This window comes from Scomber scombrus, chromosome 19 (assembly GCF_963691925.1).
Source record: "Scomber scombrus chromosome 19, fScoSco1.1, whole genome shotgun sequence".
Lineage (NCBI taxonomy): Eukaryota > Metazoa > Chordata > Actinopteri > Scombriformes > Scombridae > Scomber > Scomber scombrus.
The window spans coordinates 5,411,510-5,434,062 of record NC_084988.1 but is presented as its reverse complement, the minus strand read 5'-3'; the positions used below and the strand labels follow the sequence as shown (position 1 = coordinate 5,434,062).

The window sequence follows — 22,553 nt, the reverse complement described above, 5'->3', positions numbered from 1 at the left end:
CATAAAAATAAACAATATGAGGTTAAAATAGAAGGCCATAGTCTGGTATGAGCTCCTTGTACAGCCCCGTATCAGTGAAATGCCGAAACATTGATTAAAAAAAGGGTAGTGGTCAAAACAATACAGCAGATATTTAATCTTTACAACAATCCTTTTAATGACCTGACAGTAAAGTTAACATGATTCTCTAGAAAACAGAGACCATGTAGGTCCAGTGAGTAATAACTTATGTTAAAGATGTGGCAGAGCAAGGAACAGAGAGAAAGTCTGAGTTAAGCTTCATCTCATTCAATAGACTTCACAGGTTTATACAGTACCTACATTTTTAAGGCACCTAGTTTATGATTTCCAAATTCAGTGTTTAACAGACTCCCTGAACAAAGAGCTCAGAGTAAAGCTCCAAATTCAGATCAAACTACACCTACAGGAAAGCGATAAGTCCCTTTTTTGTTGCATTCTTGTATTGTGACTCTGCACAACCTCGTCAGATAGTTTTGAGTCCTTTTGGCAAATCGCAGCAGTTCAGAGTTGAAAGCACAGTTTTGAAAAATGCAGTCCTCCACAACTCCAACTCCAAGGTTTCAAACTCTGCCCACCTCAGTCCCCCCTCTACCACCCGCCCCAGAGTTTTAAAACCCAACCCGGCTTTACCCTAGCCGACCCAACCTGTCATTCTTCTGCGAATGCCTGGTACAGCTGGCGCAGCAGAAACTGGAGTAGTATAGGTTGGAGCAAAGTCGGGAGTAAACAATCAGCTCACAGTTGGCAAGCTCAGGCTGGTCCACGCAGTCTGGCGGCACATCAACATCTGCAGCAGCAGAATTGAGAGACAGTGTTAGGCTTTGTTTCATAAAATCACATTAATATGCAGAACTATGCCTGATGTTCTGTGAAGCAACTTAATCTTGAAATGAAACATTTAACTTTTATTACAATACCAGTCTTCTTCCTAACCCTAACCCTAACCCTCATCACATAAAATATCAGAGGCCTCGCAATCCTGGTTTCAGACATCTTTGCTTAACATATCTCGGATTTTCTTCAGCAATTCAAATAGTAATGGTCAGAATAATGAAGTGAAACAATACAGCAGTTCAGTCTCATTATCAGGCTGGGGCCTTATTTATTAGTTATGACTTGTCACTATAATCCAAACTGAAGTCTGCTAATTTATTGCTTAAATAAGCAATTATCTCTATTTTCTAATGAACCAATAAGCTAAAACTAAAATGTATAACCAGATATGAGAGGAGAAGACATATTTTAGTTTTTGATCATATTTCTGATCATATGCCAGCAACTAGATCGATGTGGTTTGATGAGTTACATTTGGATGAATTAGATTATTATTCTCACCTTGCTGCGTGTTTTTCGTGACCCTCACTTCAGCCGTGGCACTCACAGAGTAGATGCCGGTGTAGGCGTTACAGGTGTAGGTGCCCTCATCTGAAGGTTTTACATTATACAGGATCAGGCTGCCATCAGTGGACCGCAGGATGTTACGCCCGTCTGGACGCACCGGCACCCCATTTCTAAAAAAAAAAAAGAGAGAGCATAAAGAGAAATGCCAGTTATAATTTCTTAGTTTTTTGGGGTTTTTTATTTATTATTTGTTAAGGAAAATAGAGTTTTGGGTCAGATCAACGACAGCTACAGAAAAAAGTAATCAAGACATGTTTGTCTTTTAAAAAAATCTTAAAACAAATAAAGACATTTTCTATTTGTCGAAACAGAAGACAATATAGCCTAAAAAGTCATAGTCACTCCTTTCATACACCTAAACAATGACTAAAAAAACACATAAGTAGTTACATTTTGAAGTTTTGAAGACATTACCTGACTGTAAAAATGATCATTAGACCATGTAGACTTTTTAGGTAACTTATATCCTTTAAAAAGTATCACTATATTGTTTGTCACTATATGTAGTCCAGACAGTAAGTATTTGGACATTTACACACTTGTTCTTCAGACTCTGAGCTTCAGCATATTCAATTTAAAATAAATTAATGGACACATCATTAAAGTGCCAGGTCTCAGCTTTGATTGGAATAGCTCTAAATTAATAAAGACAGAACTGTGTGGCCTTTCTAATACATCAAAGTAATAGGACATTACTATTAAATGTTTCTTGGGCAGCTTTGTGTTTCAATGCCAGTTCATGCACATAAAAGCACATGGCTCAGAGTTGATTAAAAGCTATTCTGCCATTTAGATTGAGATAGTGTTATTTTTGTCTTGCTTTGAAATCAAACTGAGAGTGTAGCTTCATGCTGTGCAGGCTGTCCTTGAGATCAATCCATACTATCCATACTGACAGGATAAATACTCCAACTCGATCATGCTAATAAGTACCTGGACCAGCCGATATTGACGTTGTCTCCTGACACCACACAGGGGAGCCGAGCTGTGCTGCCTTCAGACACCTGGATGTTATTAGGAGCTGTGGTGATCCTCAAATCTGTGATGTAATGAAACCACAAAAAAGGTCCGATTTAATTTAAAATTCTAAAACCTTCATAAATTCACACATATTTTTGGGACCTCAAGCAGTGTCTATTTTAATGATATTCAGATATGTAAAACTACACGTAATACTGTATATCATCTATTTGATCTAACATACATACATTCAAGAGGAAATAAAAAATAATAAAACTGATTATTGAATGTCTCATCAGGGAGCTTTTATTGACCTCTACTGGTGACTCTTAGAAATTGCACCATCAATATAACTTTACGTCTCTATCAGCCATAATGAACATACAGTGCTCAAATTTAGGATATTTAACAGGTTTAAATAGTATGAAAGGTTTATCATGTGTTTAGCATGATGGAAAAGATGTAAATAAAACTCACCTTGGACTCTGAGCTGCAGCTGTCTCTGCTCCAGCTGCTGCTGAGTGGACGCTGTGCATGTGTAGACTCCAGAGTCTTCAGACTTCAGCGGGCCAATGATCAGGGTGCCATCTGAATGTTGGACAAACCTGCAACACAGAAGTCAGTCAGGTCTTCTGTTCATACTGTTATTCTAGTGAGAGCATCCCACCATAAAAGTATAACAATGTATTAATATTTAACATCAGGAAGAAACAGATTATTCCACTGCAACTGGAACTTTCACAGTTTCAGTAGTGTGTTGGAGAGAGTAAACAACTGACAGAAAAATTGTCCCCAGCATGTTATTCAGTAAACAGATAAATGTTCATGGAGTTGGAGTAACACATCGTGGACAAAAAGCAACAACTTAAAGGGTAACAAAATGAGTTTATAGGAATCATTTTGAGAGCTACTTGCACTAATGACACTGCATGCGTAATATAAAACTCACAGTTATGTGGAGCATGGATCCAATTATTCTAGCTGTATAATCAATTTGACAGGATATATTTATGTGAAATATGCATGAAACCATTCATTAAAGAGTCACAAGAGCAATCTTTAACAATTAATTACCACTGCAACTGCAATCTGAATTAGCTGGTTGACTGTATAATTACAATCATTTAGATTTCTGTATTAAACTGAAGTCCAACAAAAAACACTTCTTAGCCACAGTCTTACTTTTTCTTACACATCGCACAAATAAATGTTTGCTTTCCTTTAGACTTTGACAATTCTTTTGAATCATAGTTAGATATAAATGTAATATTAAAGTTAAATACCAATTTACCTGGAGTCACTGACAGGCTGTCCATCTTTTGTCCACTGAATGTGGACAGACGGAAGTGCAGAAGGAGGGAGAATCGTGCAGGGAAGTTTGGCAGTTTGGCCTCCTCGCATTTCCAGCAAAGATGAATCTGACCGCTCGATACTGAACCTGAGAGAAATTATGTCTGTAACTTAAAGTGTTGTTGTTTCTTACATTTTTATTTGAAAGAAATAATAATAATTAAAAATGTTGTGTATGGTGACAATAAGGGATTATTCTCACCTCGGGAATGGACCATCTCTGGGCAGTGAGGTGGGAATCAGCTGAGATGATCTCTCTGTGCGCACACACACACACACACACACACACACACACACAAACACACACACACATGATTGGACACACTGTGAACGCTCTGTCCACAATTCACTTACATAATTGCATATAAACACACCATGCGTAACAACAAGCTAACTTTATTAAGGTCAGTGTGTTCTGACACAACCTATGACATAATCTATGACATCAGAACTTCATCCCAATCTTCTGGACTAATGTAGGATGAACTATTTGATGTGAAACTCAGTCAAATTAAAGGTCCTATTCTGACCCTAATTAGGCAGTCATACACTCCTCAAGAGCTTTCTTTGAGTGCTCTGATCTTGAAAGGCTTGATATCTGGAATTTACTGGACTATCTACACTGTAGATACATATATCCATGTATGTTTTAAAATTGTAAATTTAAATAAAAAAACAATTTACATTTTATTCGAATGAAAATGTAATCATATTGAAAAAAACAAGCACAAATTTGGAGGAAAATATCTTTAAATTGCCTAAACAAACACTGTCCTGCAAATGACATCCATCCTGCAGGCACAAGCTGTGTATTGTAAGTCTGAGAGGAACATTGTATTGTAGATTAACTCAAGATTAAGGAAATATTGTGGAGCTAATTGACTGCAGTTTTGCTGAATTACCTGAGACAGACAGGTAAATGTAGCGATGGTCTCTCTCCCGTTCTTGAGTAGCCACACACAAGAACCATCCAGAGTCTGACTTAGTGAGAGGACCAACCAACAGGGAACCATTAGGCTGTTGATGATGCCTGCAGAAAATATAAATGAAGAGTTAAATTAAAGGTATATTAAGCCACTCTGGTTAAATTACACTGTGTAATATATGTGTGTGTGTTTTACTAACCTGCGTGTAGACAGAGGGATGCCATCTCTTCTCCACTCTACGATGACAGTGGATGATGGCGGCGGGCTGACTCTGCAGGGCAGCACAACCGTCTGGCCAGCTAAAGCCTCCACAGTGGACGGATCCGTCTTATCGATGGTCACTCCGCCGAGGGTCAAACTGAGGGAAAGATGAGGGAAAACAAGCAAGGAAGAAAGAGAGGAAAAGAAGAAAAAAGACAGACAGGAGGGGGAAAAACATGACAGAAAGAAAGAAAAAAAAGATGGAAATAAAAGAACATTGAAGGGGGGAAGAGAATGAAAGTGTCACCTTATGCTCTACTGTTGGTACTTTTATTAGTAGTCACCAAAGCAAGCATAAAGGTCGCCCGCAACCAGGCTTCAGCAGTTTGTCAGAGAAAAGCTCAGAGTATATACGCATGCAACATGAACAGGGACAAGACAAACACTGCAACCTTCACCCACAAAAAACGATACATATAGACATTATGAATCGACAAATGTTAAAAATCAAAAGGTTGTGTCGACACACAAAGAGACAAAGGGTGACTTCCCCTGCACCAGATGAAAAACCCAGATATAAAACAACATGAGAAGTTCCCAGAAAGATATTGTTTGCCAAAAAGCTGCCCCATGAATGAAATACTACAGCTGTGGAAGCTAGGATTAGGCTAAATACACAGACAGGGTTTAGTAACAACACACACAACGAGTACAGATGTAGCATCACAGCAGAACCTTTATTAGTTTTGATCTAGTGACATTGAAATGACAAACACAAAGCCCCAAGGGTGGCGAATGACATGGTGAGGTAGCAGGCACAAAGAAGCACAACAAGACAACTAACACAAGTGTAGGCAGACAGTGAAAAAGTCCCAGAAGCGTGACGCAGAAGCACTGTCCATGTAGGGTCGCTGTGAGGTTGTCAACTTGTCCTGACGTTTGGTCAAGGTTTAAAGGAAGAAACGAAATGTGGGTATTTAGACAGACATGACACAGAGAGAGTCTCTGTGGTGAATGAAGCTGTTTTGTATTTAACAAAGCAAATGTTTAGATTATATTAGCGTCACAAGAATGATGTGAATCTACATAAAGAGGATGATGCATAAAATAAAGGCCAGCACATGTGAAATGTTCTGTTGCACATATAATTAAAAAATGTAAAGGTTTAATATAATGTTTCTAAAGAGTCATTTAACACCAAGCCGATAATCATGTTTCTCTGACCTCTCTGCTTAAAAGTTATGGTCTGCTTTTCCTCTGATCACAGCTGATGGGTGCTTATGGTCAGAAGTGTGATGTCATGGTACACCTGAGAAACAAGATTTTCAATGGGTGTTAAGTTACTCTTTAACTTAAAACTAAAAGAAGGCAAGATTAACTGTTTATTTTGTCTTCACTTTTTGATCATTAGGGACTGATACATTTTATTGGAAACATTAAGATCTAAACATCTGATTATAATAATGTGAATTGGTTTTCTTTATTTGTGGACATTTTGTGGCGCTATTTGAAAATTCTGCATCTCTTTTAAATTAATTTGTGGTGTCTTTTATGACCCATCATATTTTGGGGGTTGTTAAGTGACGTATTCGATTTGTCTTTGGAAGTTGTGACTTTCAATCTTCAGCTCATTCTCGGACCCTACTCAAAACCAGAGCAGAGCAGACTGGATTGGAGCTCCTTCAGCAAAGGTAGAACGGCTGTGAACAGCATAAAGAAGCCGGTGGAGGTGGGCTTTGGGGCAGGGAGTTAGCCTTTGGCTCTGGTCCTGAAGTTCTTACCTCGCTGATGGGCCAGTGTGCTGAGCAGCAGTGTCGGGGGAAGGCCGGCGTGCACGCATATAGACCCTGGCCCTGTGGGCATGTGTGGCAGCACTTGTGGCCTGGCTGCCAGTGGATGTCGAGCCACCCTGGACTGTGAAAACCCTTCCCATGTTGCGTGAACGCCCGCCTGTTGACCCTCCTGCTCCAGCTCCTCTGGACCCCCCTTCAGATGCGGTGCCTGCTACAGATGTTGTCCTTCCAGATGTAGATCCTCCTCTTGACGGCGTCTCTGGCAGCTGCTGGCTGGGTGTGGGCACCCGGCACGCCCTCTCGCACTCTGCTCGGGTCATGAAGTTGTTGGTGTTGCCATGGCAACTTCCGTACCAGAATTGCTTACATGAGGAGGTGATGACATCATAGTGGTGGCGTGATGTCCAGCTACTGCAGGAGCCGGCGGCACGAGGCAGGGAGCAGATGGAACGCTCAACTACAGCAAAGAAACAGAGCACATAAAGTTACCAACATGCAAATTTCATCAATATCAATATCAATATCTATCACTTAATGATTAATGGAAGGTTTGTGGTGCAAAATGGCATCATGTTGTTATTTATTGAAGTTGTAATAAAATGCATTGATTTTTCTAACAAACCTTCTACCAAGTGGAATTGGGATTGGGATTACCTACACATAATACTAAAAAGTTCTCTGGTGCCACATCTGGTACCACCAAGATGTTAAATCTCTCCAAAGAGGAAAGATTTACAGTATATTAGTCAAAACTATGACACCGAAGCTTCTCCTGCTTAGAAAGCCCTAAATCGCAGAAGACTGTAACGTTACAACCAACAGGTATCCATAAATTGGAGTCTCAAAACAAAATACCAGGAATTATAAACTATTTTAGGTATGTGTTTGTATCTATTCAGTCTCTTACTGTTGTTGGGTGGGTTGGGGCAGCCCTCCCCGTTGGGTCCCCCTGCAGGTGTGGTGCGGTCATAACAGCATCCGTATGTGGTGAGGCGGCACTGCACTGCATTCTCAGTGGGAAGAGAAGGAGCAGGCTGAGCGAACAAGACAGATAAGAAGAAAAGAAAAAATCATCACACGAATAAGTTCAAGAAAACATTTTGTCCCCCAAAAAGATTTATTAATTTATTTTAATTTTTCTGCATTTAATTCCAGACATTATTTTTATCATCTTCAGTCTAGTCTGTGCATTTTCAACCTTTTCTATAATATATATAGAAGAGTCTGCTCCAGCTAGCTAACATGTGAAATAAATGTTCAACTATAGAGATTTGATATGAGTTTGCTTACAGTGGGTGCCACATACTCCGAGCAGCCCTCCTTGTTGGGGCCCTGAGCAGCCGTCACTCCATCTCTGCAGCAGCCATAACTAACACACAATAAAAGGAAGCAGGTTCAAACAATAAAACAGTTTGCACCAACACTTTGCGCCAAAAATAACAAAAAATGTGCAACTTTAACATTTCGAAGAAAGCCTCCGCCTCAGTGTGGTCAGTTAATGATAACTTGTGGTCAAGCATGATGCAAAACAATCTCTGGTGAGAGTGGTTGAGCCATAAAACTGACACCCAGACAAAGACTCAGAAACAGACTCCATATGTAACCTCAACCACAGTGTAATAACAGGGTAGAGATGGTTACCTGGTCTGAATGCAGGATGGTTGAACAGGAGCCTGTGAGCAGCCCAGACCTCCGGGGCCACGGGCTGAAGTGCGTCCGTCTGGGCAGCAGCCATAGTAGGACTGGCGGCAGTGGAGGGCCGGAGGGTCATGGACATGGACTGTGTTTGTTTGAGACGGATCCGCAGTGTCTGTCCTACGGGCTGAGATCAGACCAAGCATGGGGGGAATTCATACACCGAGCATACAGACTAGACCCCATAATGTAATTCATGGTGTTATAAACAGAAGCAATAGAGACGTTCACACATCGCTTTACTAATTGTGGTTGAGGCCACACAGTGAGTGCTGTGACAAAAGAATGCAAACAGGAACACAACTGCTGCAAAACAATTATAATTAACCACAAAAAAACCCATTCATAACACGTTAAAACAAAAAATGAGACTTGAATTGGACGTAACAGTAATGAGAATAAATAAAATCACAACAACTGAACACACATACAATCCCTCAAACTTGAAATTCCTGACCACTTGGACAACAAACAGTGCCGGAGAATGCCAGAACATGCCAGAAACACCACAGCCAGAACAGGCACACTTCAGTGCTTCGGAAATATTTTAATCAGGCTGACAATGCCCACGGACCCCTGAAAACATGTCAATCAGGCCCAGATAATTAGTGCTGGGACAGGGGCTGGAGTGGGAGGGGGCTGATGGGGACAAAGTGACAGGAGTTATATCAGCAGAGAGGAGGAGCGCGGGGGAACTGAAGAAGATGAATAACAAGAGTGATCACACCTACAGTTCCATGTCTTTGGTGCAAACACTAGTGGAAAAAGTAATAATTAAGTTTTAGTTATAAATGTTAATAAATCGTAAATTCATAAAATGAATATATTGTAGTCTGAAATATTTAGTAGCTCTTTTCCAGAGATCAGCTGGTGTAACGGTTGTTTTGATGATGAATTTCCGCCTTGGTGGAAAATAAAGCTTTATTTTATTCTATTCTATTCTAAATAAAAAGCTGGGGGGGGGAATTGTTTTTCCAGTTCCTAATTCATGTGTTTATCAAATCATTAATAAATGATCTTAAACTTCAATAAAGTTTAAGATCATTGTTAACTGCATGTTTTAAACTCTTTAAAAAGTATTTAGAGTTCTTAGAAAGTAAAGTTAACACTGTGCATGATGGGCTTGTACACATTTTGTTACATATTTCACTCTCTCTGGTGCTCTCACAGTGAATAGAAATACATGAAAATAAGCATCGGTCCAATTGCTAAATCTAATTCAGTCGGCTTAAACTGAAAACATTTTGGCTGTGAACACAACTGTAGTTTTATGGACAAACTAATGATACTCTGTCTAGGAAATGGCATCAATCAGCAGATAATCACTGAGATGAGTCTGACCTGTGTCTGGCACGTAGGGCTGGAAGCTGGTCCCTGTGTTGTTGTGTCCTCTTGGGTTCTGAACGCTGGGGACAACTGCACACAGAGCAGAAAGATCATACACCAACAATGAAAGCAAAGTATGAACTTTTCTTTTTCTTTTTTTCTGCAGGTGATACTGTTTTATTTGAGGCTGCTGCTAACAACCCCAGTTCTTTGTGACACTTTGGATCAGAAACAAACGGGAAACTTTGTAATGTGTACATCAGGTTTTTTCCCACAAAAGAAGCAGCATGGACAATCAGGGTATGCAGAGCAGTAAAATTAAAATGTGGTCCCATAAATATGCCAGATTTAGGAGCCCATTTTGCATGTATGCTCACCCTGTGGGCTGTGGCATGGCTGGGTGTTGCAGCGTCCCGATGTGGAGGGTTTGGGGTAGGCGGCACATTGGGCCACGGGGTACAGGTTACCCTGTTGGTCGGAGCAGATCACTTTGCGCTCTCGTGAGCCGGAGCCACAGCTCCTAGAGCACTGGTGGGGAACAGAGAGAGAGGATCATCATTAAAACTTCTGTTGGAATCAAAACAACATTTTATGTGTCAGGAAAAATGACAACAAGAAACTCATCAATCTTCACTCTGACATATATGTTCCTGCCTGTTTGTGCTTGCTGTGTGTGTATTGTTGAGCTTACCAGTCCCCACTCTCCGACTTGCCAGTTAATCTGTCTCAGGCAGGCAGCCATCTCACAGGATTGGACAGAGGACGGACGGAGCAAAGTGCTGCACAATGTGTCCTCCAGCCTCATGCCTCCTGTACCCACACAGGTGACCTCTCTGGTCTTTTCACCTGAACCACAAGTCACTGAACACTGCAGACAAAAACACATTTTCTTACACACTGTTGAATGTTTAAAAAGGAGGATATCATTTCAGTGAAGTACTAGAAAAGACATAAAAACATAAAAGCATAGTGTGTGCTTTGGGTTTAAAGGACTTGTCTACTTTAAGTTTGGGCTTCGCATTTAAGCTCAATTTTACATCTAAGACTTTTCACTTGGATAATTACATTTAAGTCTCAGAACTGAGCATTTCTTTCTAAGCGATAAATACAGAACAAACCCGCAGGTAATTTAACAAGATCTGTTACTATTTTGAAGACATTTCCAGATTCTGCCAAGATTATTCTTACAGCTGGAGTTTAAATATTGACTTGTTTCCTGACAGTGTTTCCATCTTTAGTTCAGCCAAAAAAGTTTAAGTTTATTATCATGCCTACTTATCCATTTTACTCTTTATAGATTTAATCCTTTCTGGAATAGGAAAATATATGTTTTTAAATCTGATATTATAACACATGAACAAGGAGATTGTGTGTATCTTTGGATTAAGAAACAGTCATAAATCTTTTTTTTGGACCAAATACTTAGTTTAGTTTCTCACCTGGCTCCAGCCGGTCACCTTATACTCTGCACACGTGTGCATGTTGCAGGTCTGCAGAGTGGGTGGAGCCTCGGAGTAGGCGGCACAAACGGCATCCTCCACCACGCGAGGTCCTGAGGCATCATGGGAGACGCACTGCACGCTGCGCACCTGAGAGCCTCCACCGCAGCTAACTGAGCAGGTATTCCACTCCCCGGTTTTCCAGCTGGGGAATCCACCAGGAAGGAGGGGAGACAGGAGACAGAGATCAGAGGTCAGAGGTCAGCGGATGGAGCAGCAGTGAAATGAATTTCGAAAAGAAAAGTTCTCATCTGATGAGAGAGAAACAACAGATCTAACGCTGAGAAGTCAAGCTTTCTCGGGATGAGGCTTCTGCTCACTGCTGTCTATTTTATGTCCATCAACTAGCCGTTTACTAGATTATTTGACTGACTGAATATTAACCATAAATATTTAAGTAAGAAATATTAATTTCCTAGTTTAAAGAGAGAGTCAGAGTTTTGGGATGACAACCTTCAAATGCAATTACATCTTCTAAAAGGATGCATGGTTTTAGCAAAACTGACAAACACATAGATATGCTAAAAACCGCACATTCTTTTGGAGACTGCAGTGCTGAAAAAGAAGTGCAGCAACCCAGCCACCAGTCACTCCCAGCTGAAAGTACAGGAAGTGATTTTCACCTCCTGGTTACTTTGTAAATAAAGTAATGACTAGAAGCATTAATAAAACAAACTGGAAAGAAGAGTTAAAACAACAACTCAAAAGAGCAAGCTCACATTTTACCACCCACATTTTACCTCTTTCTACACGTCACATGTTTCCCGTCTTCCATGCAATATATCTTTAAATTGAGGAATAATGAGGGTGCAGTTAGCGTCACCCGAGCTTCATAAACGTCTCAGGTTTCTGAGCAGCAGCAGCATCAAAGAAAATAAGCAGGAAATACCACAGAGTCACTGACTGAAGCCCCGGCTATTTACTACCACACCACTGCTGCTGCGTCTCATTCAGATGTACACAATCACCAGCAGCCCCTGCATGACGAACTATGACCCATGAACACCTCGCAACACACAAGCTACATTAAAAGACGCAGACAGAGAGTAGCTACAGCTATCGGGCAGCAGCCGAGTTCAGAGATCAGGTAGAGGTAACACAGGTTAAAGAGGGAGGTTTTTTTGATGGAAGACTGGCATCAAATCACCCTTCAGGCTCCCGACGGAGAGACGTTAGGCGTCTCTCAAACAAATGAGGGCCATTAAAGGGTTGAAATGAGATCTCTGAGCTGGACAGTTGCCCCAAGCCTTCATTTTCACCCCAAATGGAGGAACAGGCTTTGCACTAAACACAGACGCTACAGTCAAACACATCTGAAGGGGGAGAGTTACTGACTAATCAATCATTATTCATGCTTTAATTGACATTTCTTGATTATTTGAGCACTTTTAAAGATCGGTAGCTAACGATTTGGTAGTTCAGGTAGGTTTCCCATGCTCAGGAAGTCAGTGATCAGTGGAAATGATGAAATAATGATTTAGGTCTCCCCCTGTGTTTGCAGTGACCTACAGCTTCACTACTGGACGACCACAGAACCTTGGTTACCTGAATACATAGGCTCTGGGTTTTTTTGAGGATCTCCAAAGCTTTGGTGGATACAGGTACGCCATCCTTTCACAGTCATAACACATCAACAACATTAAAAAAAAGCTACTCTACAATTACGTTTGGCGCATCAGTAAATAATATATGAGCACAAACAGAAATAAACAAGTGTCAGGCTGACTTCATCTTGATTCTATTCGCTTCGCAATGAAACAGAAATTAACTCTAGATGATGTTGAATTTTGGTAAAATCTGCCAAAATCTTCTTAAATTTCACATTTCATCAGTGTTGTATCTTACCTGCGGACCTGTGGGCAGGCATGAGGGTTGCATGTGCGGTTGCTCTGTGGCCTTGGCAGAGATGCACAGAGATAGTCGGGGTAGGACTCATTATCAATGGTGCAGAAAACCAGACGAGACTGGTAACCTAATGAAAGAAGAGATTTGTTTTTACTTTCCAAAAAGCAGGATGATAAAACTTCAAACACTAGCAGGTTTTCAGGGACTGGTTCTGCATTTAGGGTGTGTTTTTCTGACCTGATCCACACTCTCTGCTGCAGGCGGACCATGATCCAAAACTCCAGTAGTAGCCCTCGCTGGAGCGCCCATTGGGAAGGTAAAATTCATACTCCACTCCCTGGTTTGGCTCCTGGCTGATCAGCTGAGAGGACAAAATGTAAATAAAGATCAAACTCTGACCACAAAGTTTGAGATTATTCACACAGGGAATGGGTGATGTTGGCCAGTAAGTCAGTCCGTCCAACACTTGGATCCAAAGCAACTGCTGACCAAATTCATGGTTCTCAGTGGATGGATCCCAGTGTTTTCTAACTCAGTAATTGTTGTAAAAGCTCCACCTTACAGTTCAAACTTTCAACATTTTGATTCTTAACTAACCAACTGATTTCAATAAACTTTGCTGTGGATATTTATGGTCCTAAGAGAATGAATGATCATGTTTTTGCTTTGTAGCACCACCTTCAGGTCAAAATCCCTGTCTTTCAATAACATTTTATTCTAAAATATAAATATAATAAAATAAATATCCAGATGAAGAAATTATAAAGCATTGTGACTATGATCTTACCTCAACAACAAGTGGTTCAGTGGTGGGGCCGCGGCCGATGATAGTTTCAGGGATGTTGTCACCCTCAGCGCCTCTCTGGTAGTACAGCACAGTGCCGGCGATGGGTGTCGACCGGGAAAAATCAATTGCCCAGTGGCCATTGAGGTAGTACTCCCCACGTAGGTTCTTGATAGCTGTCCATGTGTAGCAAGTTAAACGTTTGTCAGTCATTGGATGAACAGAAAACACTCAAGTAAATGGGTTTTTTTTCCAAATTCAGTGATCATTAGTCATCTTTATCCTGCACTAGGTTGGTTTTATGCAGTCATACTTGATTAGAGTCTGTGTCAGCTGCCAAATGTCCTTACAAGTGGTTAGAAGTGGCAAGAATAAATAAAACTAAATAAGTGTTCTAACCCTGACATTTGTTGCTCAGGGCTGTAAAAAGTCAAACACAAACTCACCAAGGTAATTGCGTGAGGCCACGGTTTCTCTGATGCTGATGGTGGTGGCTCCGACAGGGATGATGAACATCTGGTTGTAGCCTGAGATGCAGATGAGACATACAGTAACTCCTTCCTTGCGTTGGTCTAACAATAAAGTTATTCTATATACTACAAGTGTTGCTGGAGTTTTTCCCTTTTTAGACAAATGTGATAGATGAAAAAATCTGTTGGTGTTTGCCCAAGTTAAAAATGTGCTTCGTACCAGATGGCAGGTTGTTCACAGAGAAGGTGTTCTTGACCAGGTGGCAGGTCTGTCCGCTGCCCCCACACTGCAGGCAGGGGTCTTCCTGCTGAGGAGACTCCAATATGTTGTCACAGCCCAGACGCTGGAGAAGGAAAAAAAAAAAAAAATTATAAAAGAAAGGTACTAAAGTCAAATCAGTATATTAGTTTGGCGTAAAGTTCATCTACAACCACAACAACAACAAGCGCCAAGTCGATTTTTTAACATAAACTCTCAAGAAAGCTAAGCCAATTACAGAATTGCAGGTTCAAGAGCCAAACCAATGCAAGACTGGATTTAACAAGAATATATATGGGAACACACTGTTTCTGTGAAAGTAACAATCTTAAAACCAGGGAGCACAAATCTGGAGCAGGATTTTAAATATGTTTTCTATATATATACATATATATGAAGGAGCAATAAGGTTTAAAAATAAAGACATGAGAACAGTGTTAGGTTTGGTCAGCTGCTGCTATCCACAGACAAGTCAATACAGACGTGATGTCAGACGTTAAATAGCGGAGGTGTTTCCTGAGGAGAAGGTTAATATGGTGTTGCAATAATTACATGAGAACAGAATGAGAACAGTAGAGGTGTTTGACATTACCACATAGTGAAACTAATCTCTGATGCTGCTGCTCAGCTCCTCTGGCTACGTCCACTCTGATTAATAAAGTGAGGCTCTCCACCTTTCCTACTGTGTCTTTGTTTTACTAAAAAAATATGGGTGGGACAGACTATTGTTTTGTTAGTTATCTATATTTTTACATTTACATCCTCTGTCTCAACTCTGCTCAGTGTTTGATCATGTAGCTGCTTATATTATGTGAATAATATGTGGCGAATGGCAAGGTGAGACCAAGAGTGGAACATTTTAAAAGGAATTAAATTGCTATTACATAAGCTTAATTAATATCAGTTAATAGAGATAAATATAGTACAAAATATAGGTTCAAGTAAGTTAACTTAGTAATTCATCATTGATTGTGTGTCACAATCCCCAATGGCAGTACACACTGAGTCAGACGCATTCCTGAAACCTACATTGTTGTTCATTTGTTCCTTCGGTCAATAAACAAGTTGATCTTAAAAATGTCACTTGACTTATTAGACAATAAAACTGCACTTAAAAGTGGCAGCAGGGATTCCTGTAAGGGTATGTGCAGGGGAAAAGTCAACAAGGGCATGTTGAGACTAATGAAATGTAAATCTCCTTCAAGATGTTGAACATTAAGGACACTTATGTTTGGGAAGCTTTATGATGAAGACCAAGTTTTGCACTTATGAGGCCAAAATGTTCTTATGCTTAAGTCTCTCTGCTGCCATCTAAGATGCATTAAACCGTTAACATGAATCTTAAACTTAGACATGTGTTTTTTTCTTTTTTACCTTTGCCTCTTAGAGGCAATAAACAAGAAGCACATAAAATCACATTTAAGGATAATGAATTTGTCCCATTAAAACTCTATTTACTGGTTATTTCAGAGATTGCCATCTGTTTTTATAACTAGTTTGTGATGTTTTTGTTTGTTTTGAAATTCTTAGTCTGTGAAACAGCTAATTACCCTAATTTTGGGCGGCAACCGATGATTATTTTCATTATCTAGTAATCTGAAAAATTCTTGTAAAAGTATCTAATCCTTCAATTTGAGAGGCTGTAGTATCAGATGTCTGACTTTTTTATTGCTTAAAAAATTACTCAAAGGATTATTCTACTATCAAAATAGTTGACAATTAATCTTCTGTAGATTGACTAACCAATAATTCGACTAATCATTGCAGCTCTACTTTGCTTACCACCTTAATTCTCAGCACTACACACTTTAATATCTTATAGGAAACATCCTCTCCTATCTTATCTCATGTCATCTGTAACCTACCTTGCAGACTCCTTCCACACAAACGTCCCTCCGCCCGGGGTGACAGGGCGTACCATCGACCACGGAGCTGCGATGGCGATAGAAAAAGTTCTCTCCCCTTGGCATGCAGTTCAGCTCACAGGGATTCTCAGCTGTTCCGAGAGACGAGCATCACATCAGGGTAAAGTTACATTTTCTCAATTAATCTTAATCTATGTTTTACACTCACTAGTAATTTTATTGCCAGTTTGTGTTGCTCAATATATAATTATGTGAATCCAAAAACACTAATCTTTGACTTTTCTTATTACCTCCATAATATGGGAGCCACTTATAGCGTTTCCCTTGGAAGTCAGTTCCATCAAACTGGGAGCACTGCTCCTCACGGAAATCCCTGGATCCCTCTGGACAGTCCTGAGCGAAACAAAGAGGTCAAAGGTCCATAAAAGATTAAGCAGACATGAATATAGGTTTTAAACTATGTGAAATGTCCAACTAACACTAACAATAAAAAAAATCAGGTTTGTTTATTTAGGGAGGATGCTCAGTATTGACAGTTTGATTAAGGATGTATTAATTTAGGATATAAACCAAGCACACTGAAGATACATATGACAAACACAGAGCTTTTATCACATAAATAATTGAAAGCAGAGGTTGTTTTGGATGTGTTTGTTTACCTGGATGTTGCAGGAGCGATAAGACGTCTCTGGTCCCACACAGTTGTGTCCGCCATCGGCCCTGTACATAGAAAAGGGAGAATGAATATTTCACATTGTTGGTTGAAGCCATACCTCAGTTTGTAATATGCTCCCCAGAGAATGAATCCTGAAGACTTTGGTGATCTCCTGACTCTCCTGACTGATTGTAACAACTATGATGATCCCTGGCTTTCCATTGAATGCCATCATCAGATCAAAATGTGTCCAATACTTCAGCCCTAAAACATAAACTATACTTAGTGTTAAGTGATACATAGAAAATGTCAGCATGGTAACACTCTAAAGTAAGATGGTGACATTGGGAAACATTACCTGCCTCTGCATGTCAATATTATCATAGAGCGCATGTTAGCATGCTGACGTTAGCATTTAATTTAAAGCAGATCTACCACATGATTCTCTTACAATCATGGGTGGGAAAACAGTATTTAACCACAATGAAATCGTTCTTCTCAAACCTGAACATTAAAATTAGATGAAGACACTGAAATTATAGTTATTGGTGTTTATTCTTAAAGAGGCAAAATTCTCAATCTGAGACACAAAGCCTGGGTGTCGTCATAGATGATTATTTAAACCTTATATTGACTACATCAGCATTTTTCCACCTACGAGATATTGCAAAAGTTTAACCGCTGCCTGTGAACACTGCAGCTATAAATGTACAGACAGTTAAAAAGGTTGTACAAGCAAAGGTCTCTTTATAATTTTATATTAATCTACTACATTTTTATCCACAAATAAGTATTTTAATCAGAGTAAAAATCAACTTAATGACTAGGTGAGACTGCACTCACTGTATGTAAACACAGCTCAAACTGCATGTGAAGAAATAACACGTGTCTGCTGTGATATTTAGAGGGATTCCTCTTTAATCTGCGACTGCATAACCCAGACAGCAGAAGCCTCAACATCAGCACTGTTGAACCCAAACCTCGCACAAACATCCACGCTCGCAGCGGTGAGCCGTGAGACAGCAGATTGTTGTGCTGCCCTCCCTTCCAGCCATGCTGATAACTCATGATTAAGTCACCTCCAAAAGTACCTGCCCTTAAGCCTGAAAACAAGACGCGCTCCTGTCAGCACGCCAAAACTGAAACTAAAACATGTTCAAACAGTCGTTCACAACATCCAGCCTTCGACCTTTGAGCTAAGAATGAAAAAAAAACATTGGGAACATCAACCAGTTCTGTCATTTGAAAATGATAAATACACGTGACAGCTAAAGGTACAAAATTAAGATTATAACCTGCAAGCATATAGATTAATTCAATGTTTGACAAAATAACAAACTTGGGCTAACTTTAAAAGTTTTAAAGACTGTTTTAGATGGAAGACAGGTATAAAAAAAGGAAGTATTGCAATATGGGAGTTCCTGTAAAGCACACAATGATTCAACCAGTGTAATCATAGTACTTAAGATTGTGATGAACCATCCGACTAAGGTGAAATAGTGGGCAGGACTTTTCCCCATTATTCGTCATTCGATTGAGGAGAAACAGACTCACTTCTGACTCAGTGACTGATTGTACAAACATGTTGAAAACCGGTGGACAGATTAATGGAAAACATCAAAACTTCGCTATCAAGCAGCCTTCAGAGACCTGTCGAGGCTCACTGCGACTACAAAATATCAAACAAGTACAATCAGAAAAGCTGTTTGGACATGTTAAAGAGATGGCTGATTATATACGTGTTCTGCCTGGTGGGCATCTTTTTTCCAACATCACCCCCCCACCCCCCACCCCTCCACCTCCACTTCCACCCTCCCCACCCACCCAACACCTCCCACATCAAGCTTGTTCTTTTTATAAAATACCCTCAGAGTTATTGCTCAGTCACTCAGGCACACCTACATACATTCTGCATTTTACAAGCAAGGCAGATGTAAACACAGTAAATGCAGCGGATGAGTGACAGATAACATTTGGTTGGAACATGAAATGATTTGATTGTTGCAGATTTGCATACAGAGAGTTGGGATGTCTAAGAAAAAAATGACGTAGCTGTGACCTTTGATTAGAGGATGAAGTACATTTGAAGTGTAAGCGGTGGGGGAAAGTAACTAAGTAGTAGTTTGTCTACTCAAATACTATAATTAAGTACAATTTTAAGGTACTACATTGTATGCTACTTTACCACACTACATTGTAGGGGAAATATTGCACTTTTTGACTCCTCTTTCTTCCTTTTTCTTCCATATTTTCCATTTTAAGTTTTTTGGGGTGAGTTTTTCCTTATTCAAATCAAGAGTCTAAGGATAGAGGATGTTTTATAAAGACCCCAGTATTAATAATAAGTAGTAATAATGTCATATCAGTAAGAGACCCCATTTGTCTGCAGAATAAGTATTTTAAATGTGATACTTTAAGTACATTTTGCTGATAATACCATTTACTTGTGATGGATTTGAGATTTCTGTATTAATACTTTTACTTAAAGTGGCAATCTCGAAGTTCACCAATTCGGTCTCTTTGGCAGCATCATATGGCGTTAACCGGTAACTGCAGGTGTGTTTTTGGACCTCACTCGACCTCACTCCCAGAGATACGAACAGTGTCGCTCGCTGTGTGACGTCATGCTGGCATAAGCCAATTGAAGAGCGAGTCTGTTGCATCAGGTCAGCTAACTGCATCACTAACTGCGCCGCTTGTTATTTGAATGTATGGCGGGAAAGTCAGCATACTGCAAATGCAACAGCTTTCATCAGCTGGCCAAAGGCTCCATCAGCACTGTGTCTAACCCCATTCAACGATACATAGTGACTTAACAGACATTTATATAAGTGAAAATCTTTGAGATTATAACTAACTACAAGTGAAGGACTTGAGCACTACTTCCATTACTGATGGGTCAAACAAGATACACACACCACTTCACTGATCATGAATACAAGATCATTATACAGTATGTGTTACATGAGGCAACATGCCGGCTGGATTCCAGCAACAGAAGCCCTGATCATAACATTTACAACCTCAGCTGGCAACAACACCAATCACTCCCCCCTCCGTGCTGTTTTATCAGAAGCAAGATCAACAACGTTGAGAAGTAACCCCAAAAATGGACAGAGAACTATATTTAAAGGGTTCAAAAAACCTGATGTTTAACTGATGTTAAAAAATGTTGCACCACTTCTGAGGGTTTTTTTCAACCAAGAGGAGCAGACAGAAATGTTCTCTCCCCATCAGATCCTCTTCAGCAGCCAACAGGCAACACCCAACAAAGAAAAGTCCTTTCAATGTCAAAAGGCCCCTCCCTGCAGTTTATTCTGGATATAAGACAAGTCTTAGTCCTCATGACTTCAAGGCATTCTTTTACAGTCAAGATACAGTACAAAGTGTGCCCATGAACCTCACAATTAGCTTTATTCACGGAGGATAAAAGACCTGTATGAGTGTCTATTCAGGGCTTCACAATGACTAACTGTGAACTCACATGCAGTGTGTGTTAATACATGAATGCAGGAATGCTGATGTATATGTAGGTACATTGAAAGCATAAATATAGACATACCTCTGAGTGATACAGCGTCTGGTTCTCATGGTTACACCGCTGCCACAGGTGCGACTGCATTCACCATAAGGACCCCATGCATCCCAGTTATCTCTACTGGGCACCTGGAAACAAACCAAATCCGCCATTATGTCAATGTTTGAGTCATTGATGAGAAGGATGAGAAGTCCTTTAAGTGCACAGACAAAAATGCAAGTTTAAACATCTCTAATTCCATGACAAACTGCGCAAAACTCATTTGGCAGAGGAAAGTTGTGTGATACGATCAGAAGCTCAAGAACAGCTACTAAACGGATCTTGAGATTGTTTTTTCAACCAAATCCAACAAGTCGTCCTTGGAAACTGTTTGGAAAAGGGCAGGCAGGTGATTGGATGAACCATCTATCAACGTCTTATCTTGCGAGGCAGCTGGATTTGCAAGACCACGAGATAACAAGATTTCGTGTTATCTCTTGGTCTTGCAAATCCAGCTGGGAAGGTTAGCTAAAGAATAATAGAGAAATCATTCACGTATCAGAGATTAAAATGCAGAAAGTTAATATTTTATAAAAAGCCAAACAAGGATACATCTTGAGCCTTTTTTTGTCTCTTATTACATTTTGTACAACATAGACAGGCATCAGATAGATAAACCCCCTGAAAAATATTTAATGATGGAATATACTAGTATTTGTCAGCCAACAATGTAACGCATACACAATTTGCAACAATCATTGACATTATGTTTTATCACCAATAAATAATATTGGATTTAGATGCATTACACCAAAAATACTGTATGCACTGCTGAGATTTAAAAGAGAGAGTTTTCTAGTTTATAACAGTCAATTATAAAAAAAAAAAAAAAAAAAGAGTGTGAAGTCTCAGATGTTTGTATTTTGGTAAATTTCAATCAATCCACTGGGAGTTTACCGTGAGCGCCGGAGCCAGGAACAGCTGAAGGATTACCAGAGGCAGGAGCATCTTCATTATACCCTGAAAAAAAACAAAAAAAAACGAGACATCCAGAGTTAGTCACTGTGACTAATGGAGGTTATTACACATTGAGCAACTTTGTCGGAAACAAGCCAGGGCAACGAGCCAGGAAACAGAAATTAATGTGAGACTAAGGTCAACATCTACAACAGCAAATAGAGACTGTCAAAGATCCCAGAGCAAAACTACTCCTACATGTCTGATTATCTGATCCAAAACAGTACACACAAGACAATCCAAACACATAATCAGCTTCACTTTTGATTGACAGATTGTACACATCCATGTGTTGTTGCCCTAAAGTGTTTACTAAAATACCGCCAAGTATATAAATCCACTATAAATCAGTGTGTAGTAATGATTTAGTTGCATATTTTCAAGTATGCAAAGAGCACAGACAATCAAACTGAAAGTACACGTTGCAACAGTGTGTTCTGTGGTTTGGTTTGCTGCCACCAACCACAGCAGATAATGGACAGCTGGATCAAACATCTGTATGGCCCGCGTGTGTCTAGTTAGCAGTGTTTGTGTTACTGATTAATGTCTCGTTAAAACAGCACTGGTTAGTTTGACTGCCACGCATCGCTGAGTTTATGTGGTGGTTTTGGAAAGAGAGTTAAACATTTTATAGGTTTTTTTTTTCTTCAATCCGCACAAGAATTAGTAAACTAAAGCCTGAGTTATGTGGATTTCACTGTCCAGGACCAATATCACAAGCATGAACATCCAGCATCCTCTTCATCAGTCATTTTTATACAGAAACAGCCCTTTTAGTTCATCTAAGTTGTGACACCTCCAGCCTTATCATTTCCCTCCACTATCTGATCACTTAATTGCTTAACTGAGCTAAAAATGTATCCTTTGTTGCTTATGGAGCGGCTGTTTGTTTTTTTCCAGGGCAAATGGAGGGTTTCCTGCCCCCACTGAGACAGGGAGGGGGTGGAGGGCCGGGGGTCCACTGGGGCT

General features: G+C 40.0%; 1 protein-coding gene across 1 annotated transcript; it reads right to left on the bottom strand.

Annotated features, from left to right (window-relative positions):
• Window positions 1-647: 647 nt before the first annotated feature.
• On the bottom strand, window positions 648-21,581 carry paplna (papilin a, proteoglycan-like sulfated glycoprotein). Its single transcript, XM_062440319.1, has 26 exons — window positions 21,525-21,581; window positions 20,613-20,716; window positions 17,055-17,115; window positions 16,686-16,788; window positions 16,396-16,526; window positions 14,492-14,615; window positions 14,248-14,328; window positions 13,805-13,977; window positions 13,255-13,378; window positions 13,018-13,144; window positions 11,113-11,317; window positions 10,365-10,541; window positions 10,051-10,201; window positions 9,689-9,763; window positions 8,294-8,474; window positions 7,943-8,021; window positions 7,560-7,686; window positions 6,641-7,109; window positions 4,858-5,016; window positions 4,635-4,762; window positions 3,935-3,989; window positions 3,674-3,820; window positions 2,860-2,987; window positions 2,356-2,461; window positions 1,357-1,532; window positions 648-808 (listed from the first exon to the last, which is right to left on the bottom strand). Exons 1-26 carry the CDS (start codon window positions 21,579-21,581, stop codon window positions 648-650), a joined length of 3,609 nt encoding a protein of 1,202 aa, XP_062296303.1.
• Window positions 21,582-22,553: the final 972 nt, after the last annotated feature.